The 23471-nt window shown below is 45.8% G+C and overlaps 1 protein-coding gene across 10 annotated transcripts in view; it reads left to right on the plus strand.

The window, feature by feature from the left end:
- Positions 1-299: 299 nt before the first annotated feature.
- PXK (PX domain containing serine/threonine kinase like) overlaps positions 300-23471 on the plus strand; it is an 81667-nt gene continuing 58495 nt past the window's right edge. For 8 of the 10 annotated variants that reach the window (XM_027522863.1, XM_027522862.1, XM_027522869.1 and 5 more), the window contains exon 1: positions 324-514. In XM_027522863.1, the coding sequence (XP_027378664.1) occupies positions 413-514 (102 nt within the window). In that variant the 5' untranslated portion in view covers positions 324-412. Of the gene's footprint in view, positions 515-23471 lie in introns of all 10 variants that reach the window. The other 2 variants (XM_027522864.1, XM_027522861.1) reach the window with 2 other exon arrangements.

The raw sequence follows: 23471 nt of genomic DNA on the forward strand, positions 1-23471 counted from the left end.
CCGGGAGCCTTGAGCCTTGAGCCCAAGACGCCGTCTCTTAGGCTCTGAGGACCTCTGGGGGTGATGGCTTAGGGTGAACTGTCCCGAGATCTGAGGCCTGTGCTGAGGGTACCGAGCTCGCAGTGCGGCTACGTGGAGCTTGGAGGCGCAGATCCAGGACAGCTGTGACAGCGACGGTTTGGCCCTAGGACCCCGCGGGAGGTGGCAGCGCGAAAGGGTTGCCTGTGCCGACAGCCAAGGCGGAGGGGGCGGGTCGGCGCTAGGACCCCGCGGGCGCGGCGGGCGGCGGCGGCGGCGCGTGGGGCGGCGCGTGTTGACAGCGGCGGCGGCAGCAGAGCCCGGCGGGCGGCAGGAGTCGGCGCCTCCGGTTTCTGCCCCAGGTCCCGAGGCGGTGGCGGACCCGAGTCCCGGGATGGCCTTCATGGAGAAGCTGCCGGCCGGCAAGGTGCTGCTGGACGACACGGTGCCGCTGACAGCGGCCATCGAGGCGAGCCAGAGCCTGCAGTCTCACACGGTGCGCGGCCCGCCGGTCGGGGCGGGCGGCGCGGGGCGGCCCCGGGCCTTGAGAGGGCTGCGGGCGGCCGGGCTGGGTCGCCCGGGAGGGGCCCGGGGCAGGGGTCGGCGGTCCGGGCCGAGAGGGCTTGGGCGTGGCGTCGCTTCTGGGCCAGGGTCCCCGGGGCCCAGGCGGCAGCCGAAGTCCTGAGGGGACGAGGGTGGTAACCGCAGCCCCTTGGGCCAAGGGAGTGGGAGGGGCTCGGCGGTGCCCTGGGAAGGGACCCCGAGTCGGGGGAGGTGAGGGACCCCCGGGCCCACCTCGGGCCGACTGAGGAAAGGGACCACTCAGGACCCTCTCCATTTCTCCTCTTTGGGGCGGCTGAGTTTCCCTCCTTTCAGCTGGGCATCCGAGTGGTGGGAATGAGGGTGTGCCGGGTCAAATGGAAGGATGACTTTATAGAGCCTACTTGTTGGGATGGCAGAGTGGCCGGTGTCTGAAGCTCCCTTTCCAGGTCAGCTGCTTGCCTGAGGCACGGGGAGATGGTGAGGGAGGCAGTTTGGGCTCCTGCTGAGGCAGGTGTTTGAAATTGCTCCTTCCCTCCTCTAACTTGTTCTTTAGCAGGCAGTGGTAGCATTCAATTTAGTTTAAAACCCACTGGAGTAGCATAAAGGAGTAATAGGTCCTCATAGTAAACACAGACAGAGTTCATTTCTGTTACATAGTGTCTTTTATGGGTCTTTAAAACCGTGGTTGTTTTCATGTGCTGTACCTTTTTTTTTTTTTTTTTCTTGAAAAGCACACTGTGCATTATAATTTACCAGCAATAAACCAGTAAAAAAAAAACCCCCAAAAACCAGGAGCTGCTAGCCAGTGGGACTTTGTTTGGGAAATAATGAATGGGGAGAGAGAGATTCCTTAGATTGTAATGTTTTGTTGGGTCACCAAATCAGATTCCGGCTAAGAGGCTTGTTTGTTTACCATTGCAGGGTGTTTGGGGTTCATCATCTGGAGCCTAAAGCCCCACAATAGCCTTCTGTTTCTCTTCTTGCTCAAGCTGTTCTGGCGACTTCAAAGATATCTTTTATTCTGTTGTATTAAAGTGGGACTTTTTTGAACCTCAGTTTCCTCTTCCAACAGTCATGCTTTGTAGGGTTTGGATCGTTCAGAGTGTTCACTTCCAGTTTAGGAAAATGATCATGTATTTTTTAAAGTGCATTTTATTTCACTGTGCATGTCTTTAATTCTGTTCTACAGACTTGTGAGAAGGCACTGTGTGGGACAGAATTTGTTAACCCCTCTGTAATTTGTGCTAAGGGAATAGGGGTTAGGAGTTGAAATTTAGTGCTGGGAATCAAGAATAAATTCTGCTTTTTAAATTAGATTATTATTTTAACTTAGCTGTTGACCAGTACATCTTATAACCTTTCAGGGAGTGGGGTTGGGTCTTAGGCTTATTTTGTACTGAAAGTCCAGAGAGAGTTGGTTATAAATGCTCACAGACTACTTCTTCCAGAAAGCATTTCATGATGGATGGCCATTGCCCCACGCCCTGTGTTCACCTCCACCTTAACCTTGATCAGTTTATTCTGTATTTACTCCTTTAGTTTTCCACTCTACCGGGCTGTGAGAGGAGGGATGATTATTGTTCATTTTTGGGCCCCAGTTCCAGGCATCTGATAGGATTTCATGTGTCTGTTGAATGACTAAATGAATGAATTGTAACCGTCCTTCGTCTTCTTTTCTGTTTGTGTTAAACTGTAGTGATAAAAAATTGAAACAGCATGACATCTGAGGCTCTACATTGAGGGGTCAGTGCTTCAGCAAAGTGGTGAAAGATGTTATAGGATTCTGTTTTTGCAGAGGTTTTCTTTAAGAAATAAAATAATTTAGGGTAGAGAATGGGAGTTCCTATAATGATGACTGAACACCAAAGACAGTGACTCACAGGAGACACATAGAGGCAGATGTGGTGGAGTAAAAAAATTGCAGCATTGTCTTGCGTAATTTTTTACTGTTCAGTGTTCTTGTCATTTTAGCTGTAAAATATGAGACTGAAAATTATTGCATCAGCCCCGAACTTTATTGAGAAAATCCTATGCTGATGCAAACTTTTTGGACTAGTAGACTCTTAAGGGTAAGTCTCTTTAAAACAGGAACTGTTGGAAATTGTTTTGAAAAGCAGTAGTTGTTAAAAGTGGTATACAGAAGAAAAAGGCATTGTTTTCTGTTGGGAAGTTGGAAGATGGTTTTCTGGCTTGTTAACTGAAGGGAGACGGTATCCCCAAAGTCAGAGGATCATCCTCCCTTTCAAATGCCAAATCTCTGTGAAGTTACTCCTTGACTGTATGTAGGACAGAAAGCTATGGAGAGGGTACATGGTAGACATCCTTTGGGTTGGACGAGGCAGGGCCCTAATATGGGTTTGGGGTGACATGTCATGTGATGACATTGGTTGGGCAAGGCACTTAAGCCTTTTTTTTTTTTTTTCCACTTAAGCTTTTTGATGTTTAGTTTTGTCACCTGTAAATGGAGTAATAAAATGCCTGCCCTGCCTGCTTCCCAAGGTTGTTAAGAAGATCAGATGAAAAAGTCTTTACGAAGTATTTGTAAAGTACATCCCTTCCTCCTTCCATCTATTCATTGTATGGCCACATATATGCAAAGGGTTAAATACATTAACATGTTTTGATTGCAAGTAAGCTAATTTCTGTCCATGGTTGCCTTTTTTTTTTATCAAGGTTTTATAGCAGAAAATGTTTTGTTCCATATGATTTAGAATTTATGGACTTGGGAAGGGAAAATTGTGTGGATTGGAAAATAGAGATGCCAGAAGGATGAAGGGAACACAAGGTCACCACCAGAAAGGCATGTTGGGATGAAAAACCGGCAGAAGGTGCAGGTTGGTAGGTGGTTCTGTGCCTGAATGTGGTTTGAATGATTTTATTTTCACATTTATGGAGCACGATGAATTTAGCTTCAGGAAATAGAGCAGGCTTCTGCTGCAAGGAAATGAAACTTCCATAAAATCAGAAAGGACAATAGTTAGAGATGCTTTCAGCAAGGGGAGTAGGGGAGTGGAAAGGGAAGAATTTTCCAGACAAAAGAGATTATGGTAAAAGAAGCCACCCAGGTAAATTGTGGGAAACTTTGGGAGCATTATGAATGAGATATGTAAGTTCTCGACTACATGAAAGGGAAAACTTTGGAAGTCAATAGACTGAAGAAAAATGCTTACCTAGCTGAAATAGAAACCAGAGGAGAACCTCCAGTTTTGGAGAAGGTTGTTGTCAAATGTCTGTATCCAATTTTTGCTGGTCACTATGCTGTAGTTTGATGGGTCTTAATCTCCATTTCCTCCCTTTTTAACTGTTCTTCCTTGAGGTTCATCAGAATTAGGGTCCATTGACTCTGCATTTGGTGCATTTTGTTCTTGAGAAACAAAAGATGATTTAGTGGTATTTGAGGCGTAAAAGAGTATTTTACAAGTCGGTGGAAAAGATAATATTTCATGTTAAAATCTTTACTGAAAATGGATCTTACCTTGAACTTTGATTTTGGAAAGTGCATTCCTGCACAGCTTGTTTATTCAACAATACACGTTCCCTTAACAGAGATGTGCTGAGCACCTAGCATGTGCCAGACACCTGCTGGAGGTGAACTTCACAGCTCCTGTTCACATGGAACTTTGTTCTGTCAGATTCTGAGGTCTTCTGTTTTCCAGGGTGTTTGCAAGTCGACCTGAATCTTTACCTGTCATAACAAAGAGTTTTGAAGTTCCTTTTGTGGCTTGGTTTATTGAGCTTCAAGCTCTTCTCACCTTTTGTTTTTTAAATAGTCTTTTAAACTCTATTCCCATATCACCAGAATACCTTTTCAAATGTGATGCCAAAACCGGAGACATGGTTGCTTGAAGGCCTTGGCAGTTTAAATAGTCCAGTGCTCAATATCAGAATCCATCTGGGCTTCCTTTGGAGATGTTATTTGGAAACTTATTTTGATTACCAAATTATATTGAATATTAACATTTTTTCCAGGGTGTTTGCATAGACAAGTGGAAGCAGAATGATCATTACCTTGCAGCACTCGCACACATTATAATAAGATAATAATAGTGATTTTCTGGGAACTGAATCACTCATCTTCGACTTGGTTATATATTTTTCTGTGATTGTCCTTGAAACTCCTGATGGATGCAGTCAGAAAACTGAGCTGGATGCTTAGAGACGTGTAATTAGTTAATTCATAGATTCAGTCTCTTCTTCAGTCTCTTTGTACTAAAGAATCAGTTGTTTTGTACCTTGATGTAGGGGCTGAGGACTCATAATTCTCATACATCACCTCTTTTGAGGATTATCCCACTAGAAAGCTTTCTTGCCATAGGAATACAGATAATAACCTGGCTGGAGTTACTGGGAGGAAACAAGGATTCTGGGGCTGAGGTTTATTTTAAGTGAAAAGATACTTACCTGCTTTGCTCCCCTGGGGGAATAATGAAAACAGCCACCCACGTGTACATAGCTTCCATGTGTACTGTGATCTTGAGATTGTTCAAAATACAGGTTGTTGATTGAGCGCCTCAGTGGGTGCATCTGGGGTAAGTTAAACAAACCCTCTGTTCTCCACGGCAAGCAGGTGGTGTGAGCGGTTTCCAGGCAGCTTCCTATGAAATGAAGCTCCTTTCTGTTCCATCCTGAAAATGGGCAAGCTAGACACACAGGCATTGTTTCAGAACTCGTAATTGATTAAGTGTAGGGGGGGTGTTGTGGCAGGAAGAGCAGTAGGCTTTTCCTATTGTTTTTCCCCTTAAACTGGCATTTGTCCTTGTCAGTGACTTCTTTCATGGATGACGTGCCCACGGTTTGGGGAAATTAAGACAGCTCCTCTTCAGAGGTGATGAGGGGGGCCCTGTGTTTTCAGCTTGAAACTTTTAACGAAGGGCTAAGAAACAATTACTTGACCTTGGATAAGTACTGGGACCTGAGTCCCTGCAGGTTGGCCACTTAATCTCCGGCTGACTTTCTGACCACCAAATTTGAGGTAAATCTGGCCATTTCTAGCTCAGGATCACGACATCATGCATTTCCCCCAAAAGAGGACAGTTGAAAGCAAAAAAGAATTCCATTGTCATTATTGTCTTCAAATAATCCAGTAGTTATTTTTTTAGTGGCTAACAGAGTATTCATTAACATAATGTTAGCTTGGGAAACTCACTGCAGAGTAACAGGCGTCTTCCCTGGAAGCTGTTTGCTTGTGTCACAGCTTTATGTAATTCACATACCATACAGTTTACCCATTTAAGGTGTACAGTCTATGGCTTTTGGGTATAGTCACAGAATCATATATCTGTTGCCATACTCAATTTTAGAACACTTTTTATTATCTTGAAAATAAGCCCCTGACCCCTTAGCCCTCACCCTGGAAAGTTTTATGACATTGCTGGATGCTAACCCCAGGATATATTCTGAGTCTTTTATCTCTTTGGGTCCAGCTCCTTCCAGGTATCTGATTCATCAGAGGGACAGATTCTCTGTAAACACGTGTAAATGTGTAAACGTGTGTATATGACCTCTCAGCACCTCACTGACCTGAAACCTGCTCATGGGCTCTGGGTCTTCAGGCTGGAATCACTGGAAGAATTTTGAAAACTGTTAACTTGGAGAGTTACTTATTTAAATTGGTGAGAGATGTGCATTTTAAAAATGCACTGCACTGTCACATATATTACCACTTAAAGAAAATCCTCTAAAAATGACTTTTGACCAACACAGGGGTTTGGGCACTGACCCTTCTTACACTGGGAAATCTGCATGTGACCTTATAACCTGCCCTTTGTATTGGTGGACTCAACCAATCTCACGTGGTGTAGTACCACAGTACATATTTATTGGGGGAAAAAAATTCTCGTGTAAGCGGACCCACACAGTTCAAACCCATGCTGTTCAAGAGACAGCTGTGTTGAAAACAGTACATGAATTATGTCCTGTGAGTGTGAAGAATTGCTCTGGGTCGCAGCCTGCCTAGTGCATGTAGGTGTGAGTGCCAGGTGACTTAGTGGTCAGAGTACACAGGGGAAGGGCAAAGGGCTCTGGGCCGGAAAGCCCTGGCCTCAGACCCGCCTTTTACCACAGCACCTCTGTTTATGATATTCAAACAAGGCTGCCCACATTTCTTTGACATGGCTCATCAGAAAGAGGCCATTTCTCCTCATTTTTCAGCTGAGGCTTTTTCAGGGGGCCGGGGAGAAGTGGGGCTATGCTTAGACAGCTCGCCTCTTCCCCTTCCCACTCCCTAAATGGAGAGGGCCACATGGGCCGCTGTTCAGCCACTGTGGGTGCTTTTCTTTCCTTTTTTTTTTTTAACTTGAAATCTAGCCTTTCATGTCTGTCTATGTATTACTATTTTGATTCAAACTAGCACAGTCTCTGCCACAGACAGGAAGCATTCAGTAAGTATTGCTGAACCCATGAGTTTGTTGAATGAATGCATTTCTTCAGGGCTCAGCTCAGGAAGCCCTGCCTGTAGACGGCTACCTACTGTCTTACCTACCAAACTACATGTCATTTCCTTCCTCTGTCATTCCCACTTGGTTTTATTTGTGTGAAAGTCACAAGCATTTTACACACAGATTATTTCTTATTCCCTGTTCTCTGTTTATGGCCTCTCTCTCCAACACAGGGGAAACTGTAAATAGCTGGAGGAGCGGGGCAGTGCCTTAGTGATCTTGCTTAATCTCTCCAGCCTCAGTTTCTTCTTTTAAATTTATTTGGCTGCATTGGGTCTTAGTTGCAGCATGTGAGGTCTTAGTTGCAGCATGGTACAGGGGTTCTCTAGTCGTGCTCGTGGGCTCAGTAGTAGGGCCGCAAGGGCTTAGTTACCCCTTGGCATGTGGGATCTTAGTTCCCCAACCAGGGATTGAATCCATGTCCCCAGCATACAGGGTGGATTCTTAACCACTGGATCACCAGGGAAGTCCCAGCCTCAGTTTCTTCATCTGTGAGGTGGGGTTAGTACGAAGATGCTCGGGCTCTGATGATTAACTGAACTCAGACACATGGGTCATTCTGAACAGAACTCAGCACATAGATGTCACTGTCTTGGTTGTAGTTTACCCTCTGTATTTGTTAGCGCCTAGTAACTTTTTAGGTATTTGTACTTTTTTAGGCACTGAATGGAAAAAGGAAAATTATTTCTTTAAAAGTTCGTCTCACTGTCACCTGTGACTGCTAGAAAATAGCAAAAAAGACCAGTGACATTTCAAAGACCCCCTCAGCCCCACCCTCTTCCCCGACTCCTTGTTTTTCCCTTTTACCCTGGAGGGACACGTTCTGGCAGCCAGGCTCAGAGATAGAGCTCAGGGTCTCCTTACCAGGCCGGCCTGGCAGCAGAGCTGGCTGTTGTTGTTCAGAGACGGCAGGGGAGGTGGAAGAGGCAAGTGGGCAGGCCACGGGCTCAGCCACCAGACCAGCAGAGGAGTTCCCGGAGGCCAGGCCCACAGGGAGGTCCTTGGCCAATGCCCACTTCAGCTCCTTGCATCCCAGCTTTTGTTCATCATCAAAGGAATCCCAACATCAGGTCACACACACTTGATCTCTGGTAGCAGGGTGAAAAAACAAAATAGAAAGCCCTCTGCTTTGTTCTTTTTCCTGCCACTTTCTCTGACAAGTGACCATGCTCATCGCCATTCGTAGGGGTGGAGGGGGAACAGGGAGCTGACATCTTCTGAATGCTGCCTCCTGAGAAACGTGTGAATATTCTGTGGCCTGACTGCCTTCCTTTCCCCTAAGACGAGCACAGTCAGGCTGTGGGCTCGTGTCCCAGGCTTGGACGCAGCCTGCTCGATGAAGTGCACAGTTTCTGCCCTGTCAGAAAGCCTCGAAGACGTTGGGAACATTAGCAAGCACTTAGTTTTCTGTGTGCCAACCACTGTGTTGAGTATTCAGCTAAAAAGATGAATGAAATAGTGAGCTTACAACCCTGGTAGATGTGGTAGACCCATAAGCCAAAGGAGAAGTAGGTATGGAAAGTGCCAGTCTGCCTGGGAGCAGGGAGGGCAGGTGGGTATGGCCCCACCCACTTCTCCTGGGGGAACTAGGAAAGGCTTAACAGAGCCTTCCAGAGAGCTTGTTGTAAATCAGCATTCCACGGGCCTTTTTTTCCCCTTGCAGACTCTTTTCATAATAATACTGAACTGTAAAAACCACCTCTGGAAGTGATTTTTAAATTTAAACAATATTCTATTCAGATTAGCACGTTTTTAAAAATTATAGTATTTTATCTTTGGGATCTGAATTACACTGGCTTCTGAAATCTTACAGTAAGAAATGTGATAAGGTAAATACACCTGCTGCTTCAGACAGTTTTCAGAATAACCATTTTTACAATGATTCCCATTTCTTGTCTTACTAACTCATATTTTGCCATTGGCTTTTCCTTAAATCTGCCTTTAGTCACAGTCCATTATGGGTGTAAATGAAACCCTATATGACTAAGAAGAAAATAATTTTAAAATCTACATAATGGTCAAAACCATCTTAAACCAACTGGAACTATGAGCACTTGGAGACCTTTTGTTTTGAGTTAAAGGGAAAAAAATACTTCAATATTTATTGACAGATTTTTTTAAGTAGAAATAGAAGCCTTATAAGCTTCAACACATAAATTTTGAAACACTTTCCAGAACCCCTAGTTGTTTATCTTGTTCCAAACTATTACTAACCCACCAAAAGGATCTCAGTTAAAAAAAAAGAATGAGAGAATGAGCAGCTGTGTTCTCTGAGGTCAGGATGCATTTTCAGGGTGCAGAAGGTCTTTAGTTCATTCATCAGATGCTGCTGAGTATACCCCTGTGTTCCTGGCACCATCCTAGGCACTTGGGATGTGGGTCTAAGCAAGGCAGACTCAGTCCCTGCCTTCATTGGTTCATTCATCGCACAAAGATTTATTGTAGAGGATTCTGGTGTCAATGAAAAGATGGAAAATGAGACTAGAGCCAATTGTGGGGTCCTTTGGATGCCACACTAAAGGATCTGAATAGCAGGGAAGGGCTCAAAGCACACATGTGGCAGAAGGTGGTATTTTAGGAACTTCATTTGTTGGCAGTGGGCAAGGCTCAGTAAGAAAGGTGGAAGGAAGAGAAGAGTCCAGAGTGATCATGAAGCGGTGAAGTCAGAAAAGCCACATCTCAAGTCAGTGGCAGGAGGGAAACAGGGACACTAGAAATGATTACAAAAAGAGTATAAGGTAAGCAGTGGGTAGCTGGTCTTCCCAGAAGGATGGTGAATCTGAGTTTGGTTTTAGACAATACTTGTCATGAGAACAGTTAGCATTGTTAAAGCACTTTTTATATGTCCTGTGCTAGTTTGATAAGTTTTAACCCATGAAATTCATGGGGTCGCCAAGAGTCAGACACGACTGAGCAGCTGAACTGAACTGACACATGTAAATGTAACCACTGTGTAACATTTTCATTACTTGAAATACTTTCTTGGTCCTCTTTGCAGTCAGTACCTGGCAACTGCTGATGTGCTTCCTGGTTACTGTTTCACCTTTTCTGGGATGTCACAGATAAATGGAATTTTGTAGGATATAGTCTTTGGTGTCTGGCTTCTTTCACTTAGTTTAGAGCTTTGCGCGTCCTCCATACTGTTGCATGCTTGTTGTTGTTTTTAAGGGGAAGCAGGTTTATTAAGAAAGATACTCCATAGGTAGAATGCGGCTCTTCTGTTGCCTGTTTTGTTGTTGTTTGTTGTTGTTGTGTGTTTTTCATTACTGAGTAATGTTCCACTGTTTGAAGGTTCCATAACTTGTTATCTGTTGACCAGTTGGTAGACTCTGGGTTGTTTCCAGGCTGGGGCTAATCATGAACAGAGATGCTGTGAACATACCAGTCTTTTGTAGATGTGTTTCCATTTCTCCTGGTAAGTACCTAGGGATGGAATTGCTTAGTCACGTGCTAAGTGAATATTTAACTTTATAAAAAATTGCCAGACTTTTCTAGATTCTCATCTGATCCTCATAATCCCTCTGAATTGTGTCTGTTATCATCACCGTTTTTTCAGTTGGAAAAAAGTCAAGTGCAGGAAAGTTGGAGGAAAGTAAAGTACATAATTTGCTCCAGGCCATAAGGCTGCGGGGCAGCAGAATGAAGGTTTGTCTGATGCCTTTGGGCGATGTTGGGAGCCATTCCCAGCCTGATCTGTTGTTAGGGCCACACCTGTTTGGCAGCTCCCCTACGCCTAGGCCTAGCCAAGGACAAATCAGTGGGCCTTCCCTAATCTACAGAACCAGACACTAGCTTGAGTGACCATTTTCTCAGTTCCTCTATTCGAGTTGCTAGGAATGGAAGTATAAAGAAACAGGTGAAATTAAATAGTACGTTCTGCCTAACCCACTCTCTCTGAAATACTGTCATTGGTTATATGCAACCAATGTAAAGGTTGTTAATGTATTTTACATTGCTTGTCATATGAAGCTTTTGAAATCTGGTGTGTATTTCCCAGTTACAACATATCTCAGTTAGGACTAGCCTCATATCAGGTGTTCAACAGCCACACATTTTTTGCGGCTACTGTACAGGACAGCACAAATATAGATATTAAAAATAATATCCAGAGGTACAGTTACTGAAATGGAAAAAAATTCATGTTATATTAAGTGAAAAAAAGCAAGTCGTAACACTGTATTTAGTATGCTTATATTTTTATAAATACATGTTTACATCTGCAAATATGTCATCTATAACCATATTGGCCAGTACTGTAGCCACTGGACTACTTAATTTTTAAAAAAAATAGTTTTTCTTTATTTTTGGCTGTGCTCCGTTGTTGCTCGGGGTTTTCTCTAATCGTGGCGAGCGGAAGCTGCTCTCTAGACGCGATGCACGGCTTCTCAGTGCGGTGGCCTCCCTTGCTGTGGGGCACAGGCTCTCGGTGCGTCGGCCACAGTAGTTGTGGTCCTGGGCTCTAGAGCACAGGCTCAGAATTTGTGGTGCGCGGGCTTAGTTGCACGTGGGATCTCGGATCAGGGCTAACACGTGCCTCCTGCATCAGCAGGTGGATTCTTTACCACTGAGCCACCAGGGAAGCCCTGGACTACTTAAATTTAATAAAGTTAAATAAAAGTTAAAATTCTGTCCTTAAGTCAAACATGGGGCACGTGTGCCTGGTGGCCGCCACATTCAGCCTCGCATCCTTGGGTCACTACTCTCTTCAGTCTGCCAACCCGACTGAGAAAGACTGAGTGAGACAGTAGGGTCTGCCAGCCCTGCCTCCAGCAGGGCGTGGTGACCTTTGAGATCCAGAGCCTCCACGGGCTTTAACAGTGAAACACAAGGAAGAGGTTCACTTATCCTGCAGCCGCTGTTAGCGTTTAATGGGAGCAGCGTGTGGAAACACGGCAGTCCAATCAAAGACCCTGTTCTGCTTTGGTGCAACTGCCATTCAGATTGCTGAGTATTCAGAGCATCCACTTCAGGCACGTTCATGTAAAAGTGTTCCTTTCTGCTTAAGAACATGCCTAGTATTCATGGTGGGGCTTGTTTAAAATCGTTTTCTTATTTATACACACTTTCTATGCAGTGCCCAGATGACATCCATTCTGGAAGCGCATAGACAACAGTTTGTGTACATGTAGCAGGAAGTGGGTTGCAAAGTGCGGGGTATTAGTGTCTGGGGGGTGTTGTGAGAGCTCCACAGCTGCGTTAACTCAGATCCCTCAGGCCCCAGGTACCCTCCTCGTTTGGCCCTCACTCTGTCCCAACCTCTTCCCAACTTGACGGACTGGTTCTGCTCGTTCAGCCAACCTCAGAATGAGGGGTAGATAGTATGAAAGCATTCTGCCCAAGGCCATAGAACCGGGGAACTCCTGTGCCCGTGGGTCAGACAGGCCTGGGGTAGAGGCCGTTCTCAGCACTTACTAGCTGAATGCCCTTGTTTAGGGCATCTACCCTCTCTGAGCCCCGGGATTGTTGTAAAAGAGTGACATCTGTCTCCATGCATTGCTGGGAGATGGACTAAGCTGAGGAACAGAAGGCGTAGAGTAAGCGCTCCATGAACAGCAGTTATTACCTTCAGCTCTGAAGACAGAAGTGGCAGCATGGTGTGCATAGTCACATATGTGGTTGGTTTGAATTGGAAGTAGTGTCTCAGGAGAACACGGTGACATTTTTAGGCCAGGCAGAACGAATTTCTGTGTAGTCAGCTCTCTGTTATCCTTAATGATGGTGACCAGTTCTACTGCAAATTATTGAAAGCAGGAGGGACTCCCCTAGCTTGACTTCTACTTTCAAGCTTTTTTTTTTTCCCTCCCACCAAATGTTTTACTGCCCCTGATACAAGGAGAAGAGTTCATTTGTTTGACTTTCATCTTCTGTTTTTCCAGTCTTCCCAGCATAGTAAAAGTGCTGATGAATTGTAAATTGACCAAAAGTTCCCTTGCCAAAGGAAAAAAGATGCTACTTTGCTTTTATCATTGATAACATACTATACTCTTATCCAAGCTTGGATAGTTTTGATCCTTATCTTACTACTTGAGATTCTTTACAGTACCATGTTTTAAATGATATATATGACAAACCAAGGAACTTAAAAAAATGGTTTTTCCTGATTTGAAATGTAATATATGCTCATTGAGGATAAAGTGAAAAACAAAAAACAGAAAATAGCTATGAGAATTTTAATCACAGATAATTTCACCTCCGGAGACAACAGATGTTAACGTTTGGTGTAGTTCCCTCTTTCTATGTCATCCCAGAATTTTTTATCCTTTTTTAATAATTAACATCAGAGCACATACCTTTTCCCAGGTAATGAAAATCATTTCAGTACGTCCTTTTAAAGTCTTGCACGTTCTTCCACTATGTACATAAACCATAAATAACTTGCCCATTCTCTTATTTCTGGTATCCAGGTTATCCTGGGCTGCCCTTGTGGCTTAGCTGGTAAAGAATCCACCTGCAATGCCGGAGACCCGGGTTCAATCCCTGGGTTGGGAAGATCCCCTGGAGAAGGGAAAGGCTGCCCACTCCAGTATCCTGGCCTTGAGAATTCCATGGACTGTATGGTCCATGAAGTTGCAAAGAGTCAGACACGACTGAGTGACTTTCACTTTCAGGTTTTCTTAGGGAGGAGGCTTTTTAATTAGCCTGCTTTAAAATCGGGTGTAGAAGCAGGGACGATTGAGGCCAGGGGAATGCTATTCATTGTTAGCAGTCGGAGACTGATGAAAATTGTTTTCCATGTTCCTAGGGAATGGCTGTTCCTTCTTCCCTCGGTGTTCTTGGTGCTGCTGCTGACTCCTGTACTTGCAGGTTAAAGCTGTGACAGATTCCCCCTTGAACACCTTGCCTTTGCTATTTTTTCTTTTAATATTTATTTTGCAGAGCTTCCCAGGTGGCTCAGTGCTAAACAATCTGCCTACCAAGCAGGAGACTCAGGTTCAATCCCTGGGTCGGGAAGATCCCTTGGAGTAGGAAATGGCAACCCATTCCAATATTCTTGCCCGGAGAATCCCATGGGCAGAGGATCCCGGCCAGCTACAGTCCAGGGGGTTGCCAAGAGTTGGACACGACTGAGGAACTGAGCCCATGCGCACACCGGGTCTTAGTTGTGAGATGTAAACTCTTGGTTGTGTCATGTGGGATCTAGTTGCCTCACTCGGGATTGAACCGGTGCCCCCTGCATCAGGAGCCTCAGCCACTGAGCCACCCAGGGAAGTCCTTCGCTATTTTTTTAGCAGGAAAGAAAACGAAGTTACAAAGCTGGCCTTTGTGCTGGCTGCTTTAAGTATGCGATGTCACTGAATATTTGCCACAGCCCTTTTGGAAAGGTATGATCTTGCAGATGAGGAAACCGAGGCTCAGAGGAGTTGGGTCACAAAACTGGTAAGTGGCAGAGAGCCGCTGTGCCTTCCCCTGAGGCCCTGTGGTCGTGGCTGATCACCACACAGTGACCAGCTAGAAGGACTTGGGGTGGCCTGGCTTCCAGGCAGTGGCAAACGAGGATAGAGCGAGAAGCAGCCCGAGGGAGATGAGTGCTTCTGCCCTGGTACTTAGGTTGGTAGCAGCTGAGAGTGCGAGGGGTGAGAAGTTGGCCATCTGAGGCACCAGAACCCACATAAAAGTCACGATCGCCAGCCAGATCAGAATTTGTGTGTTTGTGTTTTCTAGCCAATTACATATGGTGTGTGTGATTCTGAGTTCATGTTGTCTGCATCTGTTTCTACCCTTTCAGGGCATTGGCCTAAGAGATGTGAGGGCTACTGAACAAGCAAAGGTCATATTTCATTTTTAATTACTATTTAATTGAGTCTCCAGATTTTCTAGGGTTTATTTTCTTTGCTCTGATGTAAGATGGAATTCATGAGTTTCCATCCTAGCAAATTATGTAATGGTTTTGGTGTCATTTAGGGGTCTCTGTACTAGAGAGCAGCTACAGGAACTGCTGATTAAAACACTGCATCCATCCTGTAGTCATGTCTGAGGTCAAAAGCATTTTTGAACGCTGCTTTGCAGTATCTCTCCTGGCTGGAACGTGGGCTGTCTTTGAAGTCGGCGTGGAGACCAGCTCCCCCTGCAGAGCAGCAGACCATCTGGAAGGGGAGAGCATGGGCTTCAAAAGGCCTAAGAGAAGGATGCATGCGCAGTCGTTCTTTTAAGGACGCTGACTCAATTCCGGGATCAAAGCATGTTTGTGACGTGGTCCTTGTCCCTTCTGTGACCGCTGAGTGGAAACTGGAGACTTTGTTTTGCATAAAGTTAAAGCACAAGGTTCTATGATTCAGTCAGTTAGGTGTTTTTTTTTTTTTTTTCCAGTTAGGTTTTAAATGAAATTTATTTCATGTGGTTGAAAAGGAGATACACTTGACTTCACTCAGTTGCCAAAACCTAGGTGAACATAGCAGTGATTGTTCAGATGGCTTTTTTTTTTTTTTTTTTGGCCTTTATTTATTTTACTATGTTTGTTTCTTTAATTGGAGAATAATTGCTTTACAATATTGGGTTGGTTTCTGCCGTATCAATATGAATCAGCCACAGGTATACATATGTCCCCCCTGTTTTGAACCTCCCTCCCATCTCCCACCCCACCTCACCCCTCTAGGTTGTCTTGAGCACTGGGTTGAGCTCCCTGCCATATAGAGCAAATTCCTACTGGCTATCTGTTTTACATATGGTAATCTGTATGTTTCCACGCTGCTCTCTCCTTCCTACACTGTGTCCACAAGTCTGTTCACTACGTCTGCATCTTCACTGCTGCCCTGCAGATAGGTTCATCAGTACTGTCTTTCTGGATCCCATACGTATGCACTATTGACAACAGCTAGGACACGGAAGTATCCTACATGCCCACTGACGGATGAATGGACAAAAAAGCTGTGGTACACAAATACCATGGAATATTAGTCATAAAGAAGAACGCACAGTCAGTCCTAATGAGGTGGATGAACCTAGAGCCTGTTATACAGAGTGAAGTAAGTCAGAAAAACAAGTATCGTATATTAATGTGTGTATATGGAATATAGGAAGATGGTACTGATGAGCCGATCTGCAGGGCAGCAGTCGGGATGCAGACATAGACAACAGATGCCTTATTAAAACCGTAATGCTTTCATTTGTTTGGGGGCAGGTTTTGTACATTATTGGCTTGCACAGCAGTTAAAGCACAGGCACATTCTAGCTCTGAAATCTGCAAGTGAAATGATGATAATGATTATTTAGTAGAGCAAGGAGTAATCATTTGTTCTCAGTGAAATGTTAAGGATTGTAAGCAGGTGGCCTGCACACTGAGCAGAAGTCCTGCAACCGTGAGAGTTTCTTCAGGAAGCTTGCTGTCCTGCAGGGTTGTGCCACCCACTGCCCTGCTATAACTGTGTGATGGCACAGGTCTGTGTATTGATTTCTGTGAAGTCTGAGGGCCTGGGAGATTGTGGGGATTTTCTGGAGAGCACGTTTAGACTTTACCTGGATGCGGGTGCACATGAGGGTGGCAATATGCCACCTGTTCCCCGAAGGGGCATGTGATCAGTTAACAGACACCCTTCACCGAGCATTCACTGGGCTCCTGCCCCTTGGCCTGACCTTGTGTCGAGTGCTGTTTGGAATACAGAGAAATGTGTGATTTTAGCCTTTGAAGAGCTCAGTCCAGTTGGAGAGAGACTCCCTCCCCAAACGTAGACAGACGTGGAACAAAGATAACCCTGATATAGTTAAAATGCTGGACGTCCCAAGTTTTGGCTAGGCAGAACAGCGATGGGAGAGAAATAAATAATGGGTGTTCAGGCTGTGCGGCGTCTGATTAGGTGGAGGAGGGATCAAATACAAAGAAAGGGTTAGGACAGTTCGGGCAGGCGATAGAAGAGCATGGACGCCAGGCTGCGGAGTTTGGGTTTTATCCCGTGGCCAGTGGGAGCCCCTGCAGGCTCCTGCCCAGGGAAGTAGCACAGTGTTGGCTGTCCAGCAGGGTCACTTGTGCTCAGCATTCCCTGGGGGGTCTGGCAGTGAACTGGGAGTGCTGTGGTGCCTGGTTGCTGGAGACCCAGACCTGGCCTCCTACCCCAAATCTCCTGTTTTCTAGTCAAGGTATTGATCATTTCGGAGACTCTGCCCCTGGCTGTAAATGAAGCTTCCTGGTTCTTCCTTGCTCTCCTGAAGGGACACTGGTGAATCCTGTGAGTGGGGCCACCACCGCGGGACTGTGCGGGGAGTGCTAGAGGGCTCAGGTTAGGCACCTCCCATACCCAAGAAGCGGAGAAGGCGATGGCACCCCACTCTAGTACCCTTGCCTGGAAAATCCCATGGACGGGGGAGCCTGGTAGACTGCAGTCCATGGGGTCGCTAGGAGTCAGACATGACTGTATAACTTTCAAGTAGACAACCTGACTGACTTCACTTTCACTTTTCACTTTCATGCATTGGAGAAGGAAATGGCAAGCCACTCCAGTATTCTTGCCTGGAGAATCCCAGGGACAGGGGAGCCTGGTGGGCTGCCGTCTCTGGGGTCGCACAGAGTCGGACACGACTGAAGCGACGCAGCAGCAGCAGCATACCCAAGAAGAAAGGAGAGTTCCTGCGAAGAGGCGGGGAGGGCTGGGGATAGGGGGCAGAGGGCACTGTGGATTGTGGCGGGTGCTTGGTTCACTGGTTCCCTTCCTCTCAGGAGAGGGTTTTTATTTTTGTAGTGTGAAGCTGCTTCCTATCTACAAGGTTTAGAACAGTGATTCTTGCCTCTGGCAGCACATTGGAATCACTGGGGAACTTTTAAGACTTACTAATGCCTGTGCTTCTGTAATGAAAGGACATCTTTTTTGGGGTGTTAGTTCTAGAAGGTCTTGTAGATAGATCTTCATTGAACTGTTCAACTTCAGCTTCTTCAGAGTTACTGGTCGGGGCATAGACTTGGATTACTGTGATATTGAATGGTTTGCCTTGGAAATGAACAGAGATCATTCTGTCATTTTTGAGACTGCATCCAAGTACTGCATTTCGGACCCTTATGTTGACTATGATGGCTACTCCATTTCTTGTAAGGGATTCCTGCCCACAGTAATAGATATAATGGTCATCTGAGTTAAATTCACCCATTCTAGTCCATCTTAGTTCACTGATTCCTAGAATGTCAATATTCCTGTTTGACCACTTCCAATTTGCCTTGATTCATGGACCTAACATTCCATGTTCCTATGCAACATTGCTCTTTACAGCATCGAACCCTGCTTCCATCACCAGTCCCATTCACAACTGGGTGTTGTTTTTGCTTTGGCTCCATCCCTTCATTCTTTCTGGAGTTATTTCTCCGCTGATCTCTAGTAGCATATTGGGCACCTACCGACCTGGGGAGTTCATCTTTCAGTGTCCTATCATTTTGCCTTTTCATACTGTTCATGGAGTTCTCAAGGCAAGAATACTGAAGTGGTTTGCCATTCCCTTTTCCAGTAGACCACATTCTGTCAGACCTCTCCACCATGACCCGCCCATCTTGGGTGGCCCCACATGGCATGGCTTAGTTTCATTGAGTTAGACAAGGCTGTGGTCTGTGTGATCAGATTGGCTAGTTGTCTGTGATTGTAGTTTCAGTCTGTCTGCCCTCTGATCCCCTCTCTCAGCGCCTACCATCTTACTTGGGTTTCTCTTACCTTGGACGTAGGGGTCTCTCTTCAAGGCTGCTCCAGCAAAGCACAGCAGCTGCTCCTTACCTCGGGATGTGGGGTAGCTCCTCTTGGCTGCCGCCCCTGCCCTCATCGCAGCCACCCTGCTCGAGCACCGTCGCAGCCGCCCAAGTAGGAAGTCAAGAAACACCTGGAGTAACAGGCAAATTTGGCCTTGGAGCACGGAATGAAGCAGGGCAAAGTCTAATAGAGTTCTGCCAAGAGAACGTACTGGTCATAGCAAACACCCTCTTCCAATGACACAAGAGAAGACTCTACACATGAACATCACCAGATGGTCGACACCGAAATCAGATTGATTATATTCTTTGTAGCCAAAGATGGAGAGGCTCTATACAGTCAGCAAAAACAAGACTGGGAGCTGACTGTGGCTCGGATCATGAACTTCTTATTGCCAAATACAGACTGAAATTGAAGAAAGTGGAGAAAACCACTAGACCATTTGGGTATGACCTAAATCAAATCCTTTAAGACTATACAGTGGAAGTGACAAATAGATTTAAGGGACTACATCTGATAGACAGAGTGCCTGATGAACTATAGATGGAGGTTTGTGACATTGTACAGGAGACAGGAATCAAGACCATCCCCAAGAAAAAGAAATTCAAAAAAGCAAAATGGCTGTCTGGGGAGGCCTTACAAATAGCTGTGAAAAGAAGAGAAGTGAAAAGCAGAGAAGAAAAGGAAAGATATACCCATTTGAATGCAGAGTTCAAAAGAATAGCAAGGAGAGAGAAGAAAGCCTTCCTCAGCGATCAATGCAAAGAAACAGAGGAAAACAACAGAATGGGAAAGACTAGAGAGCTCTTCAAGAAAATCAGAGATTCCAAGGGAACATTTCATGCAAAGATGGGCTTGATAAAGGACAGAAATGGTATGGACCTAACAGAAGCAGAAGATATTAAGAAGAGGTGGCAAGAATACACAGAAGAACTGTACAAAAAAGATCTTCATGACCAAGATAATCATGATGGTGTGATCACTCATCTAGAGCCAGACATCCTGGAATGTGAAGTCAAGTGGGCCTTAGAAAGCATCACTACGAACAAAGCTAGTGGAGGTGGTGGAATTCCAGTTGAGCTATTTCAAATCCTGAAAGATGACGCTGTGAAAGTGCTGCACTCAATATGCCAGCAAATGTGGAAAACTCAGCAGTGGCCACAGGACTGGAAAAGGTCAGTTTTCATTCCAATCCCAAAGAAAGGCAATGCCAAAGAATGCTCAGACTACCGCACAATTGCACTCATCTCACACGCTAGTAAAGTAATGCTCAAAATTCTCCAAGCCAGGCTTCAGCAATATGTGAACCGTGAACTTCCTGATGTTCAAGCTGGTTTTAGAAAAGGTAGAGGAACCAGAGATCAAATTGCCAACATCCGCTGGATCATGGAAAAGGCAAGAGAGTTCCAGAAAAACATCTATTTCTGCTTTATTGACTATGCCAAAGCCTTTGACTGTGTGGATCACAATAAACTGTGGAAAATTCTGAAAGAGATGGGAATACCAGACCACCTGATCTGCCTCTTGAGAAACCTATATGCAGGTCAGGAAGCAGCAGTTAGAACTGGACATGGAACAACAGACTGGTTCCAAATAGGAAAAGGAGTACGTCAAGGCTGTATATTGTCACTCTGCTTATTTAACTTCTATGCAGAGTACATCATGAGAAACACTGGGCTGGAAGAAGCACAAGCTGGAATCAAGATTGCCAGGAGAAATAGCAATAATCTCAGATATGCAGATGACACCACTCTTATGGCAGAAAGTGAAGAGGAACTCAAAAGCCTCTTGATGAAAGTGAAAGAGGAGAGTGAAAAAGTGGGCTTAAAGCTCAGCATTCAGAAAACTAAGATCATGGCATCCGGTCCCATCAGTTCATGGCAAGTAGATGGGGAAACAGTGGAAACAGTGTCAGACTTTATTTTGGGGGGCTCCAAAATCACTGCAAATGGTGATTGCAGCCATGAAATTAAAAGACGCTTACTCCTTGGAAAGTTAGGACTAACCTAGACAGCATATTAAAAAGCAGAGACATTACTTTGCCAACAAAGCTTCGTCTAGTCAAGGCTATGGTTTTTAGGTGGTCATGTATGGATATGAGAGTTGGACTATAAAGAAAGCTGAGTGCCGAAGAACTGATGCTTTTGAACTGTGGTGTTGGAGAAGACTCTTGAGAGTCCCTTGTACTGCAAGGAGATCCAACCAGTCCATCCTAAAGGAGATCAGTCCTGGGTGTTCATTGGAAAGACTGATGTTGAAGCTGAAACTCCAATACTTTGGCTACCTGATGTAAACAGCTGACTCATTTGAAAAGACCCTGATGCTGGGAAAGATTGAGGGCAGGAAGAGAAGGGGACGACAGAGGATGAGATGGTTGGATGGTATCACTGACTCGATAGACATGGGTTTGGGTGGACTCTGGGAGTTGGTGATGGACAGGGAGGCCTGGCATGCTGCGGTTCATGGGGTTGCAAAGAATCAGACACGACTGAGCAGCTGAACTGACTGAAGTGAATGCCTGTGCTTTGGCCCAAACAAGTTAAATCAGAATCTCTGGGAGGTAGGGTCAAAGCATGGGTATCTTTTTTTTTTTAAAGTTCTCTGGGTGATTCTAGAATGTAGCAGGGTTGGGACCCTTTGCATAGATGTAGAGAAGTAGGAACACCGACAAGTGGAATACCTCCAAACAGCTTCCTGTTCTCTCTGTGCTCTGAGTCTCAGTGAATATGATTGTTGGGCCTAAGGGGAAGAGAAGAATGCTGTCGATTCAGTGGATTTGAAATTTGGCTTTAAGTTTTGACTTTAGCTTCTTTTACACACTTCTTTCAAAGTGGTCTGTGTTTGTAGCCTCACTAAAGTAATTTGGGGCCAAAGTAAGTTTTCCTCCCTAGTTTTTCCTGAAATCTCATCACACCGATGCAACTTTGAATAGCAGCTACAGTGCAGTAAAATCTTGAGTATCTTTTCGGAAACTCAGGAAATACAAAATGTCAGTCAGAATGCTTATTGGGGAAATGCCTACACTGAGGGCATTGATCAACTCTTGTGGAAATGACAGCTTCTACCCCTGCCCCTTCAGAGTGAGTCCATCTGAGTTCCCTAGACTGGTGAGGACCCCCATCATTCAGGACTGCAAAAGAGCCAGGCTCAGGGCATCCCCAGGGCCCTGGGGGTTGCCAGCCATGCGTGGTAGGTTGGAAAGTCCAAGGAATCGATGTGGGTTCCAGCTCCCAATCAGCTGCTTCCTGGCTGTGCAACCCTGGACAGCTCACTTAATTTTGCCCATCCTGTTTTATCAGAGCTCTTGCCACAAGATCAGTGCTTATCTGTGGCAATTCCATCTTCTGTCCCCTGGCTTAAGTCAGAAGTCATGTGGTCCCAGTGCCTTTCCAGATTGAAAAACTTCAGCCCCCACCACACTGACTTGCTGCGATGCCCACATGCTAGGGCTCTCTGCAGGGCAGCCGCCCCACCCCCGGCCAAGTAAAGGGATGTGGTGTCCTGAAGAGGAGCAGGAAGGAGGTCCTTTGGGGAAGTGGCCGCAGATGGCAGCCCGGGCAGCCGGCATAGATCTCTGATGCAGAGCCGCCCTGTGGGGCCCTTAGCTCTCCCTTCTGTGCCAGTGCTCTGTCATCTCTTATAGAGCCTGCAGGTTCTGTTCCACATCAGAGAGGGTGGCAGAGATGGAGGTGATACACTGAGAGATTCTGGGCTGCTAACTGTGGCTCTGGAGGTGGAAGCCTGCCTTCAAATGTTGGGTTTCTGCTGGTCTCCAGGGCTCTCTTCTCTCGGTTTTCATCAGAGCTTCAGCCTGGTAGCAGCAATAGAACAGCTGTGTTCTGTTTGCTCTACAAATCAGGGATTTGAGGTGAAGGTATTTCCTTTTAGTAAGGCTTGGTGGTGACATTCAGGCACTCTGAAAAAAAAATTTTTTTTTTTAATATTTAGGGGTGAACTTGCTCCTTTCCAGTGGAATGAACATATTTCTGAGCAAAATCACCCTACAATATTCCACTGTCTTTCTATATCTGTAACCACACGGCAGATGGGACCTGAGGGCAACACTGGGGCCTTAAGGTGTCTTCATGTGTCTTTACAGGGGAAGCACGGTGAGGTTTCTGAGGCCACCAGTGATTAAGTGAGCCCTCTGGTGGGTGTGCACGTATCACCCACGGTGTTGGTGTGGAGCAGGCTGCGGGAGAGGACAGGTGATGACAGGTGATGACTCTTCCACCCGCTGCGTCCCCAGCCTTCATGGACTGGACTGACCTGTTTCACTCGATGACTCTGGACCTGGGGTTCTCTGTCAGCACTGTCGACGTGTAGGGCCAGGGTGTCTTTTGTTGTGAGGCTGTCCCGTGTGCCTTGTACATGTTTAGCAGCATCTCTGGCCTCTAGCTTTCAGGTTCCCATAGCATTTCTTCATCCTGTGACAACCAGACATGTCTCCAGGCATTGCCAGATCTCTGGGGCAGATCCACCTTCTTTGGGAAAAAACACTGATGTCAACATAAAGAGTGTCTTGGCAGAAACATTAGTTAGGATGTCCTTTGGGGACATCCCAGTCTGACTATTTGTGACCCCATGGACTGTATGGTCCATGGATTTCTCCAGGCCAGAGTCCTGGTGTGAGTAGCCATTCCCCTCTCCAGGGGGTCTTCCCAATCCAGGGATCGAACCCAGGTCTCCTGCATTGCAGGCAGATTCTTTACCAGCTGAGCCACCAGGGAAGCCCAAGAATACTGGAGTGGGTAGCCTATCTCTTCTCTAGGGGATCTTCCTGATCCAGAAATCGAACTGGGGTCTCCTGCGTTAC

The sequence above is a fragment of the Bos indicus x Bos taurus genome, chromosome 22 (genome assembly GCF_003369695.1).
Source record: "Bos indicus x Bos taurus breed Angus x Brahman F1 hybrid chromosome 22, Bos_hybrid_MaternalHap_v2.0, whole genome shotgun sequence".
In the NCBI taxonomy this organism is placed as follows: domain Eukaryota; kingdom Metazoa; phylum Chordata; class Mammalia; order Artiodactyla; family Bovidae; genus Bos; species Bos indicus x Bos taurus.